The 23,206-nt window shown below is 36.6% G+C and overlaps 1 protein-coding gene across 4 annotated transcripts in view; it reads right to left on the minus strand.

The window, feature by feature from the left end:
- Nucleotides 1-23,206, minus strand: part of ORC5 (origin recognition complex subunit 5) — a 76,366-nt gene that overhangs the window by 22,057 nt on the left and 31,103 nt on the right. For all 4 annotated transcript variants that reach the window (XM_027811477.2, XM_055711773.1, XM_027811479.2 and 1 more), the window contains one exon: nt 19,853-19,963. In XM_027811477.2, coding sequence (XP_027667278.1) covers nt 19,853-19,963 — 111 coding nt within the window. The remainder of the gene's footprint in view (nt 1-19,852; nt 19,964-23,206) is intronic.

A 23,206-nucleotide genomic window follows, 5' to 3' on the forward strand; every position in this document is an offset into this window, starting at 1 on the left:
TTCACACAGAGGCAGCGGAGCCTATTTTTTTTTTTTTTTTTTTAAAAAAAAAAAAAGAAAAGAAAGTAAGTGACCATTTGGGAACTAGCCGGGCATATGAAGTATTTAACAAGCAACTGAACGATTAGAACAAATTCACCTAACAAAAGCCGTCATGCTGCAGTTTATTTTTGCTGTGTATGCATGGCTTGGTTGGTTGCTCACAGGAAGGCTTAGCCCACATGCTACTTGAAAAGTTTTATACAAAGCCTGCTATATTTCAAATTAATCATGACCATTCAAGCACCATAACCGTAAAGGCAGGAACAATAACCACAATTTTTGCCTGAAAGGGATGACAAAATCTGTTACTTCAAAAACACCTAACACCATTAGAAGTAAAAACATTGCTATATAACTATAAAGCAATATTTTTCTGGACTGCTATATTCTGAAAGCCTTATAATCTGACTTAAAGCAAGTTCATAAAACCATCAGCATGTTACAAAAAATACCTATCATCGATTGGGACAGTATCTGAAATACTAGTCCCTCTGGCCAGAAGCTCTGCTTCTTCGACTTTTGTTTTGTACAAAAGCTGTAAGATCTGGGGTACAGAACTTCAGTATATTAAAAATGCTTAACATGATTATACATAAGTGATAAAATGTTTAATACTTAACTACTTAAATAAGAACTAGTTTTGCGAGGAAGACTTTCATCAATAGGTCTTTCCCAATGCAAAAATCTGAAACACCCCTCTGCCCGTGTCTCTTACAATCTCAGTTACTTCTATCCCACTCACAATTCAGAATCACAGATGGCTGAAGTTGGCAGGGATCTCTGGAGGTCAGCTGGTCCAGCCCCCTGCTCAACCAGGGCCACCTAGACCAGGCTGCCCAGGACCATGTCCACACAACTTTTGAGTATCTCCAAGGATGGAGACTCTACCACCACTTTGGGCAACCTGTACCAGTGCTCGGTCACCCTCACAGTAAAAAAGTGCTTCCTAATGTTCAGATGGCACCTCCTGTGTTTCAGTGTGCCTGTTGCCTCTGGATCTGTCACCAGGCACCACTGGAAAGAGCCTGGCTCTGTCTTTGTTGCACATTCCCTTCAGGTACTCATATACACTGATCAGATCCCCCTGAGCCTTCTCCTCTCCAGGCTGAACAGTCCTATCTCTCTCAGCCTTTCCTCACAGATGCTCCAGTCCATCACCTCTGTGGCCCTTCAGTGGACTCTCTCCAGTATATCCATGTCTCTCTTGTACTGCAGAGCCCCGAACTGGACGCTATACTCCAGCTGTGGTACTCACCAGTGTTGACTAGAGAGGCAACTCCTTCCAGTTGCTCATTACATTCCTTTACACCCCACACACCTTCTGCTCCTCCTCCTCCCCTCCTTTTCAGCACAAGATGCTCCACACCCTGGTGCCTGGGTCTTGGTTAGGCCCTTGCTAAATTGCCAGCACCAAGTCAAACAAAAAAAAACCCCAACCTGCACATGTGCTGAAGAATCTCCTGAACAGAGGGTATGAACACAGACACCAATTTCCATTAGATGTGTAAGACTGAGTGTCTTTGAAATTTGTGCCTGTCATTTTCAGCCAGAACTAGATAAGCTTAAAATGGGTGTGATGGATATAAACAGGGTGAAAGAACTCACAGATAGGCGATCAAGTGTGTTTCCTTAGGTAACCATGCGAGAAGATAAGAAATGAAGTAGCACTCTGAAAAGCAGATACTGTGACTATAAGGCACATACTAAAGATCATCACATTCAAACATACTAAATACTTGGGTGAGATAGCCTTATCAGATTTATCCTCAACAACTTAGACAGTACTTCTGTGCTCCAAACAAAACAATGTTTGAATGTGGAGGAATGTACAAGAACTCAGTAACTAAATACTGACATATTTATCCTATTTCAAGTTTGTTTTGTAATGGTGGTTTGGGGTTCTTTTTTGTTGTGGTGCAGGAGTTTTGGCCTTTTTTGTTTAATTTTTTTTTTTTAAAAAAAAAAGATATAAACCAAATCCTTCCTTAAAAGAAAGAAGAAAAACCAGAAAACTGAAACAAGTATGAGATTCGCATGCAGTCTCCTCTGACCAAACCTTCCTGGTGGTCTTTACTAGTAGTAGCTTGTTGAAGAAATCCAGGATGAAATGCAGTCAGTGGCTATTAATGTCTGCTTCACAAATAAACTGTTAATTATTAATTCAGCAATGTAATTTCCATTCAGTTGACTAATGAAATGATACCTCACTGTTAGATTTTTCAGAGAATAGTCATCGTTATCTAGGTTCAGGGCTTAGCTTTTAGTCTCTAAATGCTTATTTTCTTCAAGTGACAAGACTCTCGCACTTCCGCTTGAGTGCAAACCACACACACAAAAAAACGTGTCTCCCTGCTTTTAGGCTGGCTCATCACCAGCCAGAGCCCGAGTTACAGTTCCCAGTGGCAGAATGCAGCCCATTCAAAACAGCATGATTAATTTAACTAAAAAGAAAGCCACAAGCAGAGAGAAATGGATTAAAAAACAACAAAACCCTACATACACATGGTCTTATCTGAGACTTGCCTTGTTAACATTCCACTTTTTTCAGCCACAGGGTGAAGCACTTGCTAGTACTGCCTGAGTGCAACTGCTGCCTCTGACACTATAACCTGAATCCTTCCCCCTCTCCAACACAACCCAAGGCTGAATTCAGGTATTGTTCCTCCCATCACAAAGCAACTGAAAGAAAGCCACTGCCAGGTTCCCAGAAAGCTGGGGAAAGGCTTAACTGCATTTAACCCTTAGGGTTCCCTGGAACCAGCCACGCTACATCCTCTGGTGCTAGGGACACACACAGCACCAGTAATTCTCAAGTTCTTAACTGTTAAATGCTGTATTTGAGAATGTCACAGATGATGCAGGCACAGAGCTTGGAAACGGTGCTATGAGAGTTTCATTTTCTTCAGTGTGATCAGGTGTTAAAATTCTCCTAAAAAGAACTAGCGGCAGGACTAAAGATACAATATGGTATTAACAACTATTCACTGTCTGTTTTTTTCCCCTAACAAATAAATTTATTCAATTTTCCAAATTTTCTCCCCAGGTTGTCTGTAAGACGAGAATCCAATAATGTAACAGACTGACAGGAAGGCAGCTGTGCCCCAAAATACACATTTTACCATTTCAATTATATGACTATTATTCACAATAAATACCCACTGCTACATTCCTTGCGCTCAGAATGGAAAGATAGCAGTATATATGTTTATGGATGTCCGGCTTACCACAGCTGCAACTCCGTATTTAAGATCGGACAAAGAAAAAGCTGAGACAATGAAAAAAAAAAAGTATCTAACATACTGATGAAAGCAACTGGCAAATCTTATTTAATCAAGAGGTTAAACACATACGGAAGAAAAAACACTGGTGACTTACATTGGGTCATCCAAATACTTGACATAACCAAAGATTCCAGTGACACAAATGAAATTATCACTAAAGTCAGCTACTCAGTAAAGAGGCAGTCCAGACACCAGGATTTATTGCAGCTGCATTGTCTGTCACCTTAAATTCAACAAAGAATTAAGGAATTTTGGAAGATGATAGCCTATTTCAACATAAATTAAATGGCTTTCCAGACAGATACTCAAATGTTTGCTTGCCTTCTACAGTTCAAGACTAGTTGATTATATTTTTAATGTATTTATTAAGTATTGTCACTTAATATCACATCCTTTTCCTTGAACTCTTACTCTAGATTCCTAGAGCAATCAAAGTTTCCTGGCCTATCAATCAGTTTTAGAGTTGATGAGGTCAATATCTGTGTCATTTCATATAACATACTCAACTATGATTACATACTAAACAATGTAAAGATACAATTAAAGAAAATGTTCAAGTATTACAAAATAACTAAGACAAGTACTTGCACATCTTTTTAGAAGCTGGAAAGTGTCATTTTTTAAATGTCTCCATTTACAAACAGTGGGCAACCTGAAGATGCCGGTACTGCATCAGTGACTTCAACTACAGAGTACCCCTATATTAAGGATGAGTCTTCCATGTACCCACATGATCATGTGTCTGGAGCATAGGGCTAGATCCAGTATTTCTCCAGAACAGTGCTTGTTTGTTTGTTCTAACATTGCTACAAAACAACAAAAAATTAAAAAACAAAAGCAAAAACCACAGAAGATGAAGAATACATGGGCCAACTTCTATGTCCCTGGTTTCCAATTCCTGCTTCTTCCTATTCAAAAGGTATTAGGATTGAACATCAAAATGAGCAGCTTTTCTCTTACTACCTAAGCAGATTCAATTAAAAGTATTATGAAGATGACAGTGATTGACAGTTACATGACACACATCACATCTGCCAATACTTACTTTTTTCCTCATTCATGCAAGTTTATTTCTTTTTCCAGAAGAATATGGTATTTATTAGTACAACATTTGCTAATTCAACATGCAAGAAAAGTTGCTCAACTACTGTTTTAACATTTGGTTGTAAAATAAGAGTTAATTATTTTTAAACAAATTAAACCCCTGTGTTTCAGTACTTTTATTCATATGAATGTGACCTTAAGCAAGATTATCATCTGATGCAATAGATACTTTACATGGATAGCACTTTTATAGGTAATACAGATAAGAGTATTGTTCCACTCATGAGGCAGAGGGAGTTAAATCATGAAATATTCAGTTTTAATGATGATGACTGTATCAAAGACAAGGCTTAATGCAGAACTCAAGTAAGGATCAAGGTTAATGCCTGTTCTAAAGGAAATTTACATAAATTATGTTTCACTAGTGTACCATGAGCCTTATTTTGTCAATTTATACCATGTGAGATCATAGAAATTAGAGATGGAAGAGATCTAGTATCTATCTTCACTCTCCTCCCTCCAATGCAAAATTCTTTCCTCCAGTTTATGTCTGAATCCTTTGTCCACTATAATTTGCAATAGCTCAAGCAGTTAGGCATTCCACTAAAACTTCAGGGGAGACTATTACACACTTTAACATCCCCAATAGGAAGGTTTTTTCTATGGTATTCAAAGTGAAGATTCCCCTCATCTTAGTTCATTACTCCTACTTAGACCTCTTTGGACTCCTCCAAATGAATCCTTTCTTAGCATTTGAAGCCTATAAATACTTTCAGACATTTTCATCATCCCCTGGTAGCTATTTAGCCACATTAATGTAGGGATCATCTCTCTTCATCTGAACATCACCAAGCACACAGATAGCTATAAGTAATAATTACGCATGTTCATTTCCTTTAATCTTTCTTCACAAGTCATTCCCTTCTAGCCTTTAATTTTTTCCACTCTTCAAGCCTCCATCTTCTTTTAAGTGTTACTACTTTCAATAATTTTCCTTTCTCTGAACAGCTTTATTTCAGGTCATTTCCACTTATGTATGCTAGCTTGAATTTACCACTTCATCCTGACTTTTCAATGATGTGTGTAGGTTTTTGAGGTTTGGTTTTTTTGGTTTTGGGTTTGGTTTTTTTCTAATAAAATATATGGCTAAAATTCCTCCTCTGTTCATGTCAAACAACCCCAGAAAAAAATATTACCACCTGCACTACTGACCAACATTTTATCTTACTAAAAATATGAAAAACATAAGTGCCTAATAAATTCAAATTGTTTACATTACTCATTTTTATGTTTGATTCTGTTTTTCCAGGGTTTAAACAGCATCACCTTTGCGCAATCAGTTTGACACACCTTTGCTTTTCAGAGTACAGATAATTCATGCTTTTTCTTTGTATTTTTCTTTTTTAGCAAATGCATTGACACTTTCACTAACAAGAAAATTAAATCAAGAATTCAAACGTAATTTTTTATCTCCTATAGTATTGAGGATTCCTATCATGTTTGCTACCTTCCTTCCTGACCACTCCAACACACCAAGCTATCCCCAGTGTCTGAGCACAATATAAAGTTACAAAAGCCTCACCTGAGCCAGACTGAGATGGCTTTGCTCCCATCGGATGGCAGTTGGGCTCACTGAAGTGAATTCCAGATGTGGAATAGAATTAAAATCTGGGTATTTTCGGTATGGGAGATGAGAATAAGAGATTGGTTTGAGCAGGTGTTAATTTGATCATAGCAGTGATAGAAGTAGAATTCTTTTCTGCTACGGAGATACTGCCATGCTAATTCTCCACCTATACCCTCTTTACTTCTCCCAGTTACCAAGTGGTCTAGTTCTGCTCATGGTTGCACGAAAAACATGCTAAATTAAATGGTCAAATAGCACTCCACAAGCTAGTCCTGTGAAATGCCTACTACAACATTAAAACCAGCAAGGTCCCAATGCTTTTTGCTTTGTCTAGGAGGGAAGGAAAAAGGCAGGCTAACCATGTGTTGACCAGCAGATCAGCCTACCCATACAACAGCTCCAGTCAGTCAGTCACCACATTTTCCCAGTTATGCATCCTTCCCCACTCACTACTTCTACTGGTAGCCTATTGCATTTTATGATACAAATTGATAATTTAAACAAAAAGCTTAGCTATGTCAGAAGTTCATTTGTAAGAGCTAAGTATCCAGGATGAAGTTAAATGGCAATCCCCTGTCACTATTAACTAATAGGCAGTCAGGTGAAAACAAAAGATAGATTTTTCAGGATACAATTAATAAGCCATACAGAGAGATGATGCCATTGATGTGCCCCTGCGATACCTGTTCAGTGAATCAAAACAGATTACTTCAGTTTCCCAGTTTTCTAGACTGTCAGTCTAGCATCTTTCACAAGTGCTACAGTCACACAAATTCTTAAAAAGCTTTTCTCTACACCATCAGCGTTACACATCCATTAGAGGCCACTCCAGGCTAGAAAATATCTGTTGCAAGAAGTCTTCCTGGGCCATATGCTTGTAATAAATAAAAAAAGGCTGGAAAAGATAATTTTGTAACAACAATCTTCAGTTTTCTTCTCATGTCTGTGTGGTAATCTCTTAAGTCAATCTGTTTACCCCTGATCAACTATAGCAATTATTTTATTTTTTATGTATATGATTTGTTAGTTCATCTTTTGACATTCTTATTTCTTGCCTAGATATCTAGAACATGGAATGCCCTCTTGTTCGTTTTATGTAGGTCACAGATGGTCTACAACATATCCAGCACTCTTCAATTATTAAAGCAGATCAGCTTGGGTCTTCATAGTCTCTGTCTATGCCTTTTAATAAATACTTCAGCTACAACTGCTCCTATTTTTTTTAAGCTCACTACTAACCAAAGTCCGAATTCAGACCATTTCAGACGACACAGATGTTCTGTCTCTATATTCTACTCCTCATACTGGAATGTTTTAATACATTCATAAAGGATGATAAATTTCCCACTCTTCCTTTTATTTCAAGAAACCTTTCTGGAAGGTAAGCAGGCCAGGAAGAAAAAAAAGTACGTAAAGACATACAAACTGAAAGACACCTCTCAATGTTCTATGCAAATTGCTATGGAGACCTAAGAACATATCCTGTTAGAAATGGCAACATATATAAAATTATAACCATATTCAGAAATAAATGTTAGTTGGAAGACAAAACAGTAACTTGAAGATAAAAATACAGAACTTTTGGTACTGGGATTTTTGTTGTCATCATGTTGGGGTTTTTTAAAGACCTTCCTCTACACGGGTAACAGCTGGGTAATGGATGTTGATCTGAATGAAGTTAAAGCTGTCCTGTCACATGTTAATGAAACACATACGGATCAGCATCTGCTCATCCAAACTAGATCCATCTTCAAATATTTCAATTTTAATTTCAGTTATGCTGTGCCCAAAAATCCACTCTGGATAATTTAAGTTGTATTTTTCAATTTTACCTCTAAAACACTTCCTGAAACGTAAGTAACTGAGTAGCCTTTGATTTTTTTGTACTTAATCTATGAATTCCACTTGCAGAGGTTACACTTTGCCTCTTCCTATTTCAAACAAGAAAGGCAGAATATCCTACCTTTCTTGATGTATTTTGTTTTCTCACATGGGAAAAGATCAGTCTCAGTGTTTTCCACATGACACTGAGCTGTCCTGTAGCTGCTGTTATAGAAATACAGTTCAAACACATACAGTTCACATTCCACTTTCAAGGATGACAGATCATCATTACAGAATTCTGCAAAATAAGCTTCTACTTATTTCAAGGAAAACCTTGTCACTGAAAAGACAGGGTTTCAGCACTTGCTTTCAGGAATAAGTCAAAATGAGTCCAGCAAAAAGGGACGGGAAGGCCAACACCAGCTTGCAAGCCATGCAATGCAACCCTGGGCATGCTCTTCCCAAGTATACAATTCAGCATAACTGGCCAATATAATCCACAGGAGGAGTAAGTGGGAAGGTGAACAAATCAATTATTTCCCCTATTCTGCAAGTGTTCTGACATGGAATACAACATCCCAGAAAGGATATTAGATGCTGAGCTTTTCCGTTTGTTTTACAAGCAATTCAGCATAATCACTGAGAAAACAACTTTTGGTCAGTATGAAGAAAAATTACTGAGAAAACATCTTTTAGTCCTTCAGGATAGAATAGCTTTAGATAGCTACAATGTAAACATTTGCATCTGAGGCTGTGCTGACTCCATTTCTAGTTGATGACACAAAATCAGTACATCAGGACATGGTTCACTGTAACCTAGTACAGATTTTAAAACTTTTCATGAATGGAGTAGTTTTAGATGCTCATGTCTATATCAGGGTGCATTGAATGATCTCTGCATGCCTATTTCTCTCCATTAACTAGAAAAGCACACTAAGTGAATCCCTGAGATACACTTTTACTGTGCAGACACATATATAGCTAGAACCAATCTCATCCTAAATAATCACACTATTTCTTCTGTTGTCCACCCTCCCTCACCTCATGTGAGAAATTAAATGGTAAGGTGGTAAGGACAGAAACCTTTGTGCAGTACCCAATACACCTTCAGATATTCAGCACCATTTTCAACCTTTAAAATAATCATCATCAATTTCATGGCAGATTCACCTGTTGATTAGCCAAATCACAGGACTTTTTCTAAAAACATACTTTTCTGGATCAAGCTTTTCCAAGTCTGAGGTACTGTAGGATTTGTTTCAGCTTATTCTATCACCCTCCATATTTTAAATGAGCACTAAGTACAATGTTTACTATGAATGTAAACTTTTTGTGAGATTTACTCATGTCCTGCTATTAGTTTTCCACATTGCTCCCCCAAATATCTTCCAGTTTTCTTTTCCATAGATTGAGAGACTACATCAATTAACTACCCATCTATCAAGAGGCATTCTTTTGTCAACAAGCTTCATATTTTGAAATCCTCGCTTTCAAATTAACTGTAATGCAGCTGCTTCTTTTGTCCAAGATACTGTGGCAAGCCCCACTACCCCCTATGCAATGAACACAGAAAGCAGCAGAGTCTTTGGGGGAGGAGAGATTTCAAATGGAAAGTCAGTAGCTAGAACTGACTGCAGCTGGCAGGGCAGAAACTACAAGTATTCACCAAAGTGATCCAACATATTCTTTAATGTACCATTTTGCTACCTTGTGCTCTAACATTGTACATGTACACAGCCTCGTGCTTTCCAACCTCATCAAAACCTGGAAGGGGTCCCTAGTACAGATACAATGCTAAAAATTTATTTCACATGCGATACAGCAAAATCATCTGTATTGAAGTGACAGGTATGGTGTAAGTACCTAAAGAGAACGTAGTCTAGGTAGGGAGATGTAAAAGCATCTTAGGCAGGGAGAGGAGGGCAGGGAACATATGACTAAAAAGAATATAAAATTACAGTCAACTCTTCAACCAGTAATTCTGACCATCTTTCATTCTATTACTGAAGTTGCGGTTACATTCATTGCTGTATGTGCCAGGAAGTAAAAGACATACTTAGCAAGTGAAGGCCTGCAAAATTAAGATATTGAGAGGATATCTGCGTGCTTACAACTCTGCTGAAGCAAACACCAAGGAGCAAGTAAAGCTATTTAGGCTAAAAGACAATGGCAGAAAAAAGAAAAGCAGGTAAAATCGGTCTTGAGTAGTCTTAAACATGGAATTAGATGTTAGTTCTACCCACCAGGGAAGCGAAAAAATGGGGACACTCAATGTAACTATTTGACCACAATGAGTAGTTCTAGTTCTGAAACTGTACTTCACTGAACCAGGTTCTATACAAATGTTCAATAAAGAGTTGGTTCATTCCCCGAAACAGACTGTGATCCAAACTGTCAGAGAAATCAGCAAAGTTATTTTTCAGGAAAAGACACATAAAATTTATGAAGTGTTAATGATGTCACCTGAGGACTCAACAGGTTCTTTGTAGTCTTGTATCATCTTTCCAGTCATATCATCTTAAATCAAGAGATTTGCAGGAAAACCCATGAACTCTACCCCAATTCTCTAATTTACCTTATTTCAGTATTGTGTCCTAACTTATTTCTATGAATAGCCAGTGATTCTGGAATAGATTATGTGCATACACTAAATGGTTAAAGCAAAGTGATTACAGAATTTGTAATATACAGGCTGGTTTTAGATATATATGTTATCAAGAGAGGTTGTGCAGCACTTGCTTAATTAATCTTTGCTATCTTAACAGATGAAGCAGATGTACTATTATATTCTTTGTTCTTCCCTAAAGAGGGGATGAGCCGATTATTTGTCTCCAAACAATAGCAGTTCGTGTACCACAGTGAAGAATTATTTTTTTTTTAAATCTGGAAGGCAATCACTAACAAGCTTCAGCTGCAACTGCTTGATGTAAACACAGTGTGAATTTTTTCCTGGACTATTAAATTATGTTACTTCCATTAACTACATGAAACCAATTTCTAAATAGGAATTTAAAGAAAAAGGATGGAAAAGACAGTTTGGAAGGGGGGAAAACTCCCTTTCATCTTTCATGTATCCATATTTACTTATTTTATACACTAACACATTTCATAGATAAGTTAAAATTTGAAGCTTCAAATATTGTTTACAAATAACGTGCTGAGAGAACAGAAGTTAAAGAAACTGTTGGTTGATGCAACACATTCCCTATGTTACATAGCATGCAATCTAAGACATGTGAAGGGCACAAAGGAATACATAACATTAAGTTCACAGGGCCATAAGAATTGTTTGTGAAAGTTATTACCAGATTCACAGAGCATACAAAACTTCATCATTACCGTAGCAAACTTGCATACCTTAACCCAAAATCACATTTTTTTTATTTTATTATAATTGTGAAGTATAAATTTATTGTAAATCTGTTTTAGAAAACCTTATTGTATACCTACTTCCTGGTTTATGTGACTCTACAAATTCTCAGGGAGATGCTACTAAAATGAAAAAAGATTAAATAGAATTACAGTTTTGAAATAAGTTGGTTTTTCTACATAAAAATGACAACAAATTTAGGGATTCCCTTTATCTTCCTGATAAGGACTTCAGATGAGATTGAGTTTATTCCCTCTCTCTCAATAGCCTTTCCCTTTCATAACCAAAATTTCTTCCATAAAACTGGTTTTCAATAATTCACAACAATTTGTCTTCATAAATACATTAAGTGCTTTTAAGACACAGATTAAGTGCCAAGCCGGGCACTTCACAGAAGCTCTTCGCAGAAATAAGGTAAGTTTTCTACCTTAAATTACTGAAAAGAACGAACTCTAATAGAATAGAACAGAATTTGATTAAGAAAGCCTCCCCAGAGATTGTAAAGCTGTATTAACAGTATACTCCAAAAAGTGAAAACATCATCAAACTAGGTCAAACAATATAACATAGCTCAAACATAATTAGTTTTCCTAAAAGATCTTTTCTGTATCAACTAAAACTAGAAGAAATCAAGCATATTAGTATTTTCACAATTTTAATTAGAAAGTACTACTTGAACTAAAAATACTTTTATTTTTATTCACAGCCATGCTGAGACTTAAAAAAACCACAGTCAGCTATTTGGTTAAAAGTAATGTTTTCTCCTTTCCTTGTGCTTAACAGCAGGCGCTCTCAAGCTGCCATAGTCAGTGCTAAAGTGCTAACTATGTCACCATGCTGTGCATCACATTAAGTTCCCATTTCAGCTCATGAATTTCTGCCAGATTAGTCCAGTGACCAATAACAGAAAATGAGAAAATAAGAGTTATTTATTACCTCTTATCATCATCTTTCCAAACCTACTGAAAATCAACAGAGTACTGATCAATACATTACTGCACTTTCTAATCAATAGACAGATCCAGCAAATAAAGCATCTGATGTGTAACACACCTATAAAAGCATATAGCCATTAGGATCAAATACAAAAATAATAATACAATCTTATCAAAAACCTGCAGCTACAAATTTGCCAACCACTAAGAAAGCTGTTCTAACAATTTAAAAAAATCTTTTAGGTATGGGCAACCATGAAGCCACAGGATCAAAAGGCTGCATTACAAACCTGTTTGTACAGTAAACCTGCATATACAAACTATGTATCTATATAGATATATAAAATAATATGTTACATACAACATTTATATAAGACTAACAAATATTCTGTGCTGGCAAGATGTGTCTACATATCTCCACTCACACTGAAAGAAAAGGGGAAGTTTATTTGGACCAGTAATGAGAATGAGATAACCCCAGAGCCTACAGTTTATATTCAATCATTCCTGTCACTGGAAGGCTATGAAGCAAAGGTCTTCTGACAGACTAGATAGAGAGGTATACCATAAATCTTAATACTTCTCATGAAGAAAAAACAAAGAAGAAAAAAAAAAAGAGAAAAGATGACCTTTTAACACCTAGTTCCATTTTTTTTTCTCGAAGTAAATCTTTCAACAAGAAAACAGGAAATCTCACCACAACATAAACTTCCATAATGAAGTTCTGAATGCTAAACTCATCTGAGAAAAGGACAGAAATGTATTCTACCAAGAAGGTGACCCACACACTTACACAACTAATATTTGCTACAAAATTCTGAATTATTTCAGGCAAAATTTTAGCAGTGACACTACCTGGTTATCCAGAAAAAAGACAAGCACAACGCTTAAGAACTTTCACAGTAAAAGGGAAGCAAAGGAAAGTGGTTTCAGAGAAGAAGCAGAATCAGCAGGAACTTTCATTTTTCCAGCATATTGCTTGTTTTCAAAAAGCCTAATGACAAAACCAACTTACTTACAGACATATAACCAGTACAAGAGCCTACTCTGTATTTTTCACACACTCTAACATAAAAGTCTCCCACTCATCTTCATTCTGTTTTCTAATAAGGCCTCTTAGGGAACAGCATAGCATAAGACACATTTTTAACAAGATCTTTTCCTCTGGAAGCTCACCTACCTGCTCACTTTTCAATAGAGATTATTCTATTAATGTTAAACACTCTAGTCTGGCCAGATATAAAAAGTTCCTATGAGCAGTCCCTGCAACAACAAGGAAAGCTGGAACACAATACAGGAACAGCTGATCTAGCAAAAATGAGTAACTCTCATTCTGCCAAGAGTTGTCAAGTGTAGAATGGAAAACCTAGCATTTTCAAACACTAACACAATCTGAGCTTGTAGAAGCAATTACAGCATTTTCCATTTGTAAAAAACCTGTTGACGAAGTTAACTCTCATAGATGACTTTCAAAGTTGCTGCATCAAGGGGATCTAACATAATGCACTACCACAGCACTACAATCGTGGTGTAGATATCTGGTATCCAGAAAGGCTGCACCATAATAAAAGCAAACGCAACCAGACATCTTTCCAATCTCTTAATCAGAATTTTACCATAGCTGGCAATTTACAAAAAGAAAAAAAAAAAAGGTAGTTTAAATACCAAATTCTCATCTCTAAAAGCAAGATACAAACTATGCTTCTAACATAACAGGGACATAGAAATCTTGCAGGTAAATTGCCACATACTGTTCCAGTTTACATATATAATACTAGCTATTCCTTCACCCATCCATGTAATGCAGACAAGAAAGCAAGAAAAAAACCAAACCTGCCCCAAAAGCCGCCCCCCCCTCCCCTTTAATTAAAGTAAATAACATTCCTCTGGCTCTCTCCAGCTGGAAGCATGCTATACATCAGTGGTTTTGTGTATTTCTAACAGAACCATATCATATTGGCACTTAACACACTATGCTAAATCTTGTATCTTCAGGCTTTTTCTAACTTCAGATAAAAAGCTTTTGCTCTGTAGCCAACAGTTTGCAACGCTGTTTATCATTTTGCCAGACTGGAAAAATTCTAAATTGCTAACCTTCATTCCAAATTCTTACACATTTATAACCACATTAGTTTTAGGAATTTGTAGTACTTGTAGGGAAATTCTGGTGCTTTTCTTAGATCCTATCAAACAGATAAGAAATATCTAATAAACCAGATGTAGACTATGATGTGTAAGATACCTGACGTGTCACCATACAACCTCTGTAGAATTCTCTGTTTCCAAATGCACTATAATCAGAAAAGAATATCTATACAGCTATCCAAATATATTCACTGAACGTGAGTAACAGTAAAACCAAACCCGATTCTGAATGTAGACACCAAACTTTGACCTAACAGTCTAATGCATTAGAGTGAAAATGCAACCAGAATTGAAGTTACTGATCAGTTACCTACTCGCTAACTTTCAGCTATTAGTGTATTCTGAGGAGTTATCACGCCTCTCCGCACAGATGTCTTTCCAAACATTCAGGGATATATTAACTGGAATAAAATACCAATAGCATGCAAGACAAAGGGTTTGATTCCATTTTACCTAAAATATATAATACCATAACTCAAAACTACAAGTATATCTAAGTCAAGCCTTTTTATGAAAAGCGTATTTCACAAGAAAGCAGAAGCAAGTTAAAACATCTAAAAATGAAAAACGGTTAGGAGAACTGAAATGATTTGAAGAAGTAATTGAAAACAACATTTTGGTAAAGGAAAAAGTATTGGTTAATTTTGGCTTGTAAACCCTAACTGTAACAACATCTGCTTGCTCACTGGTTGTGATATGAAATTAACAGCCCTTGTCCCCTTCAATGTAAAATGAGCTGACTTAATTTAAATTGGTGCTGATAATTCTTGCATGGTATTTCATGCATAAATTCACTCATGTCCTATACTAAGGCACATTTTTATAAAAAGAATAATGTTGTATTTCTAAATGTGGGAAACCTGAAATGAAATACTACTCTTCTACAAATCAGAACTAGTAAAATCTCAGAACCTTTCCCAAATGCACTTGAGATAGGCATTATAAAGTTTCTTTGTATCCCTCCATTCTGTACTATTTGCACTTGGGCACAATGCACATTTCATATTCTGCACAGTGGGTCCATGTGTACACACAAATCATACTCCTGGCTGCTCCCTAAGCCTGAAAAGACATCAACTGCTGTGCCTAGGTAAGGAGAGCCTATGATTTATCTGCTGTGGTAGGATGCAGACTGCATACCCCAGAGCTGCACTCTTTAGCATTGTGTGAAAGTACATTTGCATTTTTTCACCATTAAAAATAGTTTTATCTTTTAAAAATACTTCAGCCACATGCTCAGCCTAGCCATGTATTAACCAGGCCATCGACTGCACGAGTTCTGCCCCATGCACAGAACGTAACTGCCCAGTAGTGGTGGCAATATCATCTCCAACCTGTTAAATTATTACACAAAAGTGCATCTGAAGAAAAACGTTTAAAGATCTCGTGCTCCGAAAGGGCTGCAGAAATCCATAGTGTTTTAACCTCTGTTATCTCCTGGTTTAAAAACCAAGCAAATAAATTCAAACAAACAAATTCAGTGACATGTTACAGTAACACACAACGTGTTAAAAAACAGCATCATGACAAATTAGAACTACTAAGAAAAACAGTGAATGTTCTGCACGAAAAAAAGCACTGAAAATTTCCCAAGTGAATACAGACCTATATCTACATATGTACTGAAATCAGTAGTCTAAAACAAAATAAAAAAAAAAAAATCTTACTTTAACTTCCTCTCAAACAATTCTCACTAGGTGTATGACAATTTTATTTTAAAAAAATCACGCAAAACCAAGAGAAATTGCAACTTTAAGGGGATAACTGAAAAAATTTTCATTTGCAGAAGTGGAAATTTACATTTGTTTTTTTTATCCCGATGCCACTGCCCTGTACTACTTAACAAGGAAAAACAAAGTGAATGAGCCCAATTCTTTCTCATATAACCCAATTACACCAAGAAGTCAGAGCACGAAAAACTTAGTCTCTTACACAAAGATCATGCTTCTGAAAGGAACATGTTAACTTTTTGTTTAAAAAAACCTATGAGACCATTTTAAGGACTAATTAACATTAAAAGGCAAAAGTTAGATTAAGATTCAAATTTTAAGTTGAAATTCTATTTAGTAAAATTGAAACATTTTCAATAAACCCTAGCATTAAACAGAAAATTGAAATTTTGCTGCTTATTAGCATAAAAAATCTGCTTTTGAAAAGCTAATAACCAGAATTTTCATGTGAATAGAAATTATGCACAGAAACAAGAAGCAATAAGAAATATCACAAAATCAGCAGCATGACAGATCTTAAAGCAGCTGCTGGTCCTTCTTGAATCTTGACTGAGATTGTTGATCAACTTTAAAGCCAAGGCATGCTATTTTCTGACAGTACATGGGGAGAATTAATAAGTATTTGGTTCATGTACAGCCGTTCAGTTTACAAATTAAAGAGCACATAAAATTAATGTTGAATTAGTTAAGAAGCCAAATATTTGATTTAGAACATGTTAAACTTCTGCACAATTCAAGAATGATTTCCATGCTGTACACACAAACAAGAAAATAAAAGCTTGTGGTATCTAACAGTAATACGTAAATGTCATCAATACTGCTAAGGATAACCCAGCTCCTACATATTTACCCGATTCAAAAAAATACATTTACAGAATAACTAGTGGCAAAAATCAGTGGAATATAAATTGTTTTAAACTATTCAAGAAGAAAAAATTGCAATTACATATTACGCCTAGATTAAACTACTTACGAAGTCTACTTCAAATTCTGTTGTATTTTATGTTAGTTTACATTAAACACTTCAAGATTTTTTAATTAAATTGAATGCAAAAATCGTTTTCATAATTAAAAATACTTTAAAATAATTTATGACATTTTATTTCTGTATAAACAGATTTAGTTTCGATTTCTTTGCCCCTCCTAACCTGGTTAAGGTTTAATACAATCTTTTTACATCTTTCTTTTAAATATATATATCTTTATAGCTTAATCTGCATACAGCTATTCTTTGATAACACTGCCATCTAGTGTACACTATAAATTAAGAGTGAAAAACTTGAATTGTTTCATTCTGCAATTTAGTGTCAGGAGGAACGACACTCCATGTACAAACTATGTCTTCAGTTCTACTTAACTGTGCATTGAAATAATGACATTTGTTCTCTCACCTGGAGTGCATGTCAAATACGCAGACATAGACATTTTGAGAATACACTGTAAAACTGTTATACAAGATATTCACAACTTAAGTATACCAAGATAGTTTTGATAGCCAAAGAGACTATACAGTGAATCCTACACACAAAGTTTTACTATGTAGTGCTCCCAGTTTTGTCATAATCATTCCTTTTCACATTACTTGAGTAAATTGCGCTGAAATTTGCTCCTGGAGATTGTCAAAATTCAGGCAAAACTGTAAATTTCATAGTTGCAGTTGGACAATCCATTGTTTTGCTTCTTGCCTGTTCTTTCATTTTATGCCTTAAAGGTTGCCCTCTTTCCATCTCAAAAATGAAATGTAGTTTAAAGATCATAGTGACAAGAGTCTTCTAACACTTGAAGAAAGAAAGAAAAGCAGAGTGCACACGAGTGCACCACAGAGCCAGAGCCAGGGGCAGGGAGAGAAAGACAGAAAGGCATTGATGAGAGAGAGAGAAAGGCTTGAAACAAGAAGTACCTACATGGTGAACCATCAGTAGGTTTACAGGACAAGTGAAACCAATCTGAACATGAATTGTATCTTACTTTCTTCTGAATTTCCTTAAGGCTCAACATGACTCCATTCCTTACTGAACTAAACCTAGATCAATCATTGATAAACTAACATCATTAAACAAGACAATCGCCTTTTGCCTCAGTACCCTGAGTTTCAGCTTCAACACTTCATGTCTTAAATCAAAAAATGCACAAACCAGAACAAAACACAGAACCAGTGTCCTGTAAGGAAAGAGGCGTGAGCGATACCTTGACGAACAGACCTGATCAACAGACTTCACAGTACCATGAATTAAAGAACCAACACAATGCCCATAAAAAAGCAATTACCTCGTGCTACATCTGACACTGGCCCCCCAAAAAGTGAATAAATATAGCCAGCCAAATGTATGCATTTTAATGAACACTAAGGTCCCTGTATTCTTTGTACTCCAAAGTTGCTACAAGTAGCTACAAGGCTGCAGCCATCATCCAGTCTGTCAGAAACCGCCTGCTTCAACAATCTCTGGTGTCCCTTCATATGGCACTCACCCATAGGAAATTTCACATAGCTTTGAAATACTAACAGAGTTAGGGTTCCTTCTGAAAGCACAGTGAATTACTGAGGTGCCAGATGACAAGATAGGCAAGAAACAAGCAGAGGATGCATAAACATCTAAACCTGATTTTTTCAGCCACTTCCTGAACACCTCTGAGAGCTAATCCATTGACCTCCCAAGGGGTACAGACTGTAGACTGAAAAATCACTCATCTAATTACAAAAAAAAGTAAATGCTTGTATTAACAGATTTTGGAGGTTGTTGTCTAATAATTTCTCATGCCCCAGATCATATAATAACCTTTAAAGGAGCTTGAGAGAAAACATCATGTGAAGGTGTGAGTTCCCTACAGCATCTGTAAAGCACCCTGGTCCGCATCACTATTAAGATATTCACATAGCACTGAATAAACCAGTACTACAATCCTCTAGCTTCTCTATTGCCTGATTTTACAGTATGTATATTTATGGTTAGTTATTATACAAAGTTGGGAAACTAATTTTGCCAAACATTTGTGTGAACACTGAACAGTAATGATTAAAGCCGTAGCAAAATTAAGTATCTTGAGCATATGTTTCCTAACTTTACACAGACACAGACATCAGATTCAAATAATCCTTGGTTAAATTTGAGACCTAACAAGGAAAGGTAGAAAACATTTCTGCAAGTTAAGCACAACTGGAAAGCAGGACAGAAACTGAGATCTTCTGAGGTGGAGATGAAAGATCTAAGAATCACATTGACAACAGAAAGCCATCTTTACTTATACAGAATAGGTATTTACACTTGACAAACTCAGAGCACTAGAGAAAACTCCAGATTTACTTAATTCCACTCAACTCTATAGTTATGCTGCCATCTAGCGAAACAGGATACCCGCTCTCCTCTGTAAGGCTCTTAAAAGCTGGTCCATGGAAAACATTATCCCTACAGATACATGCGTCACAAACACACACCTTTTGCCCGCAAATAGCACCTTATTCTTCCCTCTGCTCTTTCTTCACCACTACATTGCTGTAACATGTTACAAAGGAACTAAGTTTGGCCATAGGACAGTGAACATTTATATACTTCACTTGAAACGCAAGCAGGCTAACAGGCTTCAATGAGAAGCCAAGGACCTAATCAGCGCAGATCACAGCCTGGGATCAGAAGAAAGTTTGCTATTAGAAGGTTTCAGACCATTACACAGATGAAGTCTTGAATTCATAGTTAGTAATGCAGATAAATACTACTCTGAGCCTTCAATTCCAATTACTGTTGTGGTTGTTTTCTCATTACATTTAATTAGAATGACGACTCACAAAAAACAATGTAAAACCTTTTCAAAAATTCCAGGCAGTAAAAAGGAAATAAAGAAAGTAAGCACACACCCACCTGGGAAAATATATTTGCAGTTGGAGGAACTCTGTTGTCCACAATACTGTACAATATTGCTAACAATCTGTCCAGGGGAAATGGCTTTGGCCCAAGGAGGTGATTGCTGGTCTGCAACAGAAACAAGACTTGTCAATCCAATAGATCTTCCGTGGGGCACCACCGGGGGTTATTCTCACATCTTTTTAGCCTCTGGGGAGGCACTATAATTCACAGTAGTCTTTCATACAGCCTACTTACATATTATGGAGAACACTGAATACATGCTTATTGATCAAGATAAAGATACAGACATAGACCTCTATTTAACATGGCAAGAGCTCAAACTGCACAAGAAATCAGAACATTTTTGAGCTATAACAGAGGATCTGATGCCAACTTTCCTGTCACTACGTTTATAAATTTACTTGTCATATTTAGTTACTTTGCCCATTCTAAAGATTAAAGAAGACAGACTATATTTTATGGCATTCTCAAGATACACAGTTTTCTTCAGTTTCTCAACAGCAAGACAAGTTAGGCTTCTTAAAAGCACACAGAATTTCCAGCTAGTGAAAAATTTTAAAGGTTTAGAATAATTATCTACAGTCTGTCTATAATACACTATCACCTACACAGAACTGCCCACAACAGAACTATACTTTTTATGAATCTATAAAACCATCAACCGTTTTGGTTACTGAAGACTGAAGATTTTACTGGAATTTGCATTTGAAAAAAACATAAAAAGAGAAGATTCTGCTAAAGTATCAATGTACCCACTTTCTTTGAATCACTTTAGCCAAAACCTTTTCTCTTCCTCTCACAGAAATGCAAAGTCATAACAAGAGTTTCTTATCTTAAACGTCATACTGAACTACTCTGAAAAACAGCCTTATGGTCTAGAACACGAGTAGAGTAATTTGGCAATGGGCACCAGCTGTAATGCAGGAAATTGTATCTAAACACAGGAAAAAAAGCTTTTTTACCTGAGGGCACTACAACTTACTGCCCAAGACAAGGTTGTGGAGTCTCCATCATTACAAATATTCAAAACCCAGCTAGACATGGTCCTGAGCAACCTGCTCTAGGTGATTCTGCTAGAGAACCCATGTCACTGCCTGGCTGTCCTCAGAAGGAAAAAGGTTTTCCTTATATCCAGTATAATTACACTCATTGTTTCTCACTATCCACCATTGTATCATATAGTCTTTATGATCTCTGCATATACAGGACAGGCTACTTTTGGGCCTCCCTTCTCCAACTTGAACAACTGTAATTCCCTCTGCCTCTCCTCGCAGGGCAAGTGCTCCAGCCTCTGACCATTTTGATACCTCTCTGATGAACTTGTTCCAGTTTATTGATGTGTGCCTTGTACTGGAAGGGGGCAACACTGGACTGTGTATTCAAGATGCAGCCCAAAGAGCGTTGAGTGTGAAGGCCCAGCATGAATCTGCCTCCCACAAGTTCAGCTGGCTAAAATAGAGAGTTCAGCTGGCTGAGCACAAGGTCAGCTCCTTTGCTGGTAAGAGCTGCTGTATTAAGAGCTACCTACCAGCTACAGACAAACGTTATCAGAACACAGCATATTTACCCCACTTTGCATTTACAAAGCTATTCTGTCCCTTATCCTTCTTTTACACCACCCTCTTCATCTTCACACCTCAGCTGACACTGATGGACATCTTGGGCATTTCAGGTTATTGCATGTAGTAACACCAAATTCAGTTGAATGAAGAGAAATAGGAGTTCCTGATTTTTCGTTGTTAAATACTTTTAAAATAACCAATTTTACAAAAAGGAGAACATTTCATAAGGCAGAGCTGGGCAGTATTACAACTCAGGAAGCATTGTTAGGACTACAGAGATTTATTTATGACCCAGACTGTCAAAAGTTCTGACAAGGAAAATACTTGTTTCCTTTTAAGGTTGTATTTCATTCTCTCTACTTTGACATCCAGTTTCCTTTTTTGCAGTGTACATTGATTTATTCTTACTAGCACAGCAGCCAAGATTAAAGAGAAATTTCAAAATAAACTTTGTTTCAAAATGCTTCTGGGAAAGAACATCTCTCAAATAACCCACCAGCAACTCTGTGCTGTTAGTCATCAATAAAACACAACCACTCATTTCTTCAGCAAAACAAAAAGGTATTTCCAATACATATTCTAGATTTTCAAATCTAGGAAGTGTCCCCAAAGCTACCTCTTGGCTAACAAAGAAATAAATGTGAAAAATAATGGAAACGTAGTCAAAACTTCAGCACAGCACTCTCAGTTAGAATGCAGGTATGGTGTAAGTTATGAACTGTACAATTCCCTGCCCTTCTGCTTCTAAACATGCCAGTTATGTGAAACATACTCTTTATTATCAACAGGGAAGTCAAACACACAGTAATTAAAAACTGCGCACTCCAAGCAGCTAGCAAGCATACTTAGCATGTTTGCTTTCTGAAGCTGTGTTTAGCATAAAGTTGCTTCACAGGTTTCTTGCTCTTAATATTACCAGCTCTCTGCTTAGACAGAATACTGGTTTGAACTTTCAAATTATTTGAGAGAAATGCTATCGTTTGGAAAAGCCAGAAGAGTTAATTCCAAGAAAGTATAATTTCTTGAAGAAGCACTTCATTTTTATTTCTTTGAGAGAAATAAATTCCTGGAAGAACAGGAATGGTTTAGAAAGTCCTCCAAACAGAACATAGTATAGAATAACAATTTTACAAGTCTTCTGCAAGGAGCTAAGGCATAATACTGTATAGAACAGTATTTATAAAATCCAAGGGATCCCTCAGCTCAGTTAAAAACAAAGACAACTTTCACATTTAGAAACTGTCTTCAAAAAGTTTTGTAGCCATCTAATTAATTCTGTCTGTCCTCTACCACCCTCTATCATCTTTCCCCCTTGGCAATACGCTTGCCTAATGGTTCAAAAAAGACTTTTCCCCAGTTGCCACTATCTGTGCTTGTGCTTTTCCTGTACTGTGTCAAGAGTTTCATGTTCCCACTGTTCAACTGGCCTAAGTCTTTCATCGTCCCACAACTGCAAACCATGTATAGGCATTCCAGAATTTCACAAACAAGAATGAGAACCAAAAGCATTCTTTAAAAGGTAAAAGCTTAACACAAACTAAATTACCTGCACAGAAGGGAGAAAGTCCTTAGCATCAGTTGGCTGAATTTTCAACCTTTTTAGCACACGCTGAAAAGACAAAACTACACTTCTCACTTTTTTAGCTCAAAGCATTTCCGAACTTCCCTGGTTGCCATACAAATAAAGCATCTTAAGTTGTAAGCTAGGAATTCTGATACAAAACAAAACCTAGACTGAAGTTGAAGCAGATATACTAGACAAACTTTTTTCCAATTAAAAAAAAAT

The sequence above is a fragment of the Falco cherrug genome, chromosome 5 (genome assembly GCF_023634085.1).
Source record: "Falco cherrug isolate bFalChe1 chromosome 5, bFalChe1.pri, whole genome shotgun sequence".
Lineage (NCBI taxonomy): Eukaryota > Metazoa > Chordata > Aves > Falconiformes > Falconidae > Falco > Falco cherrug.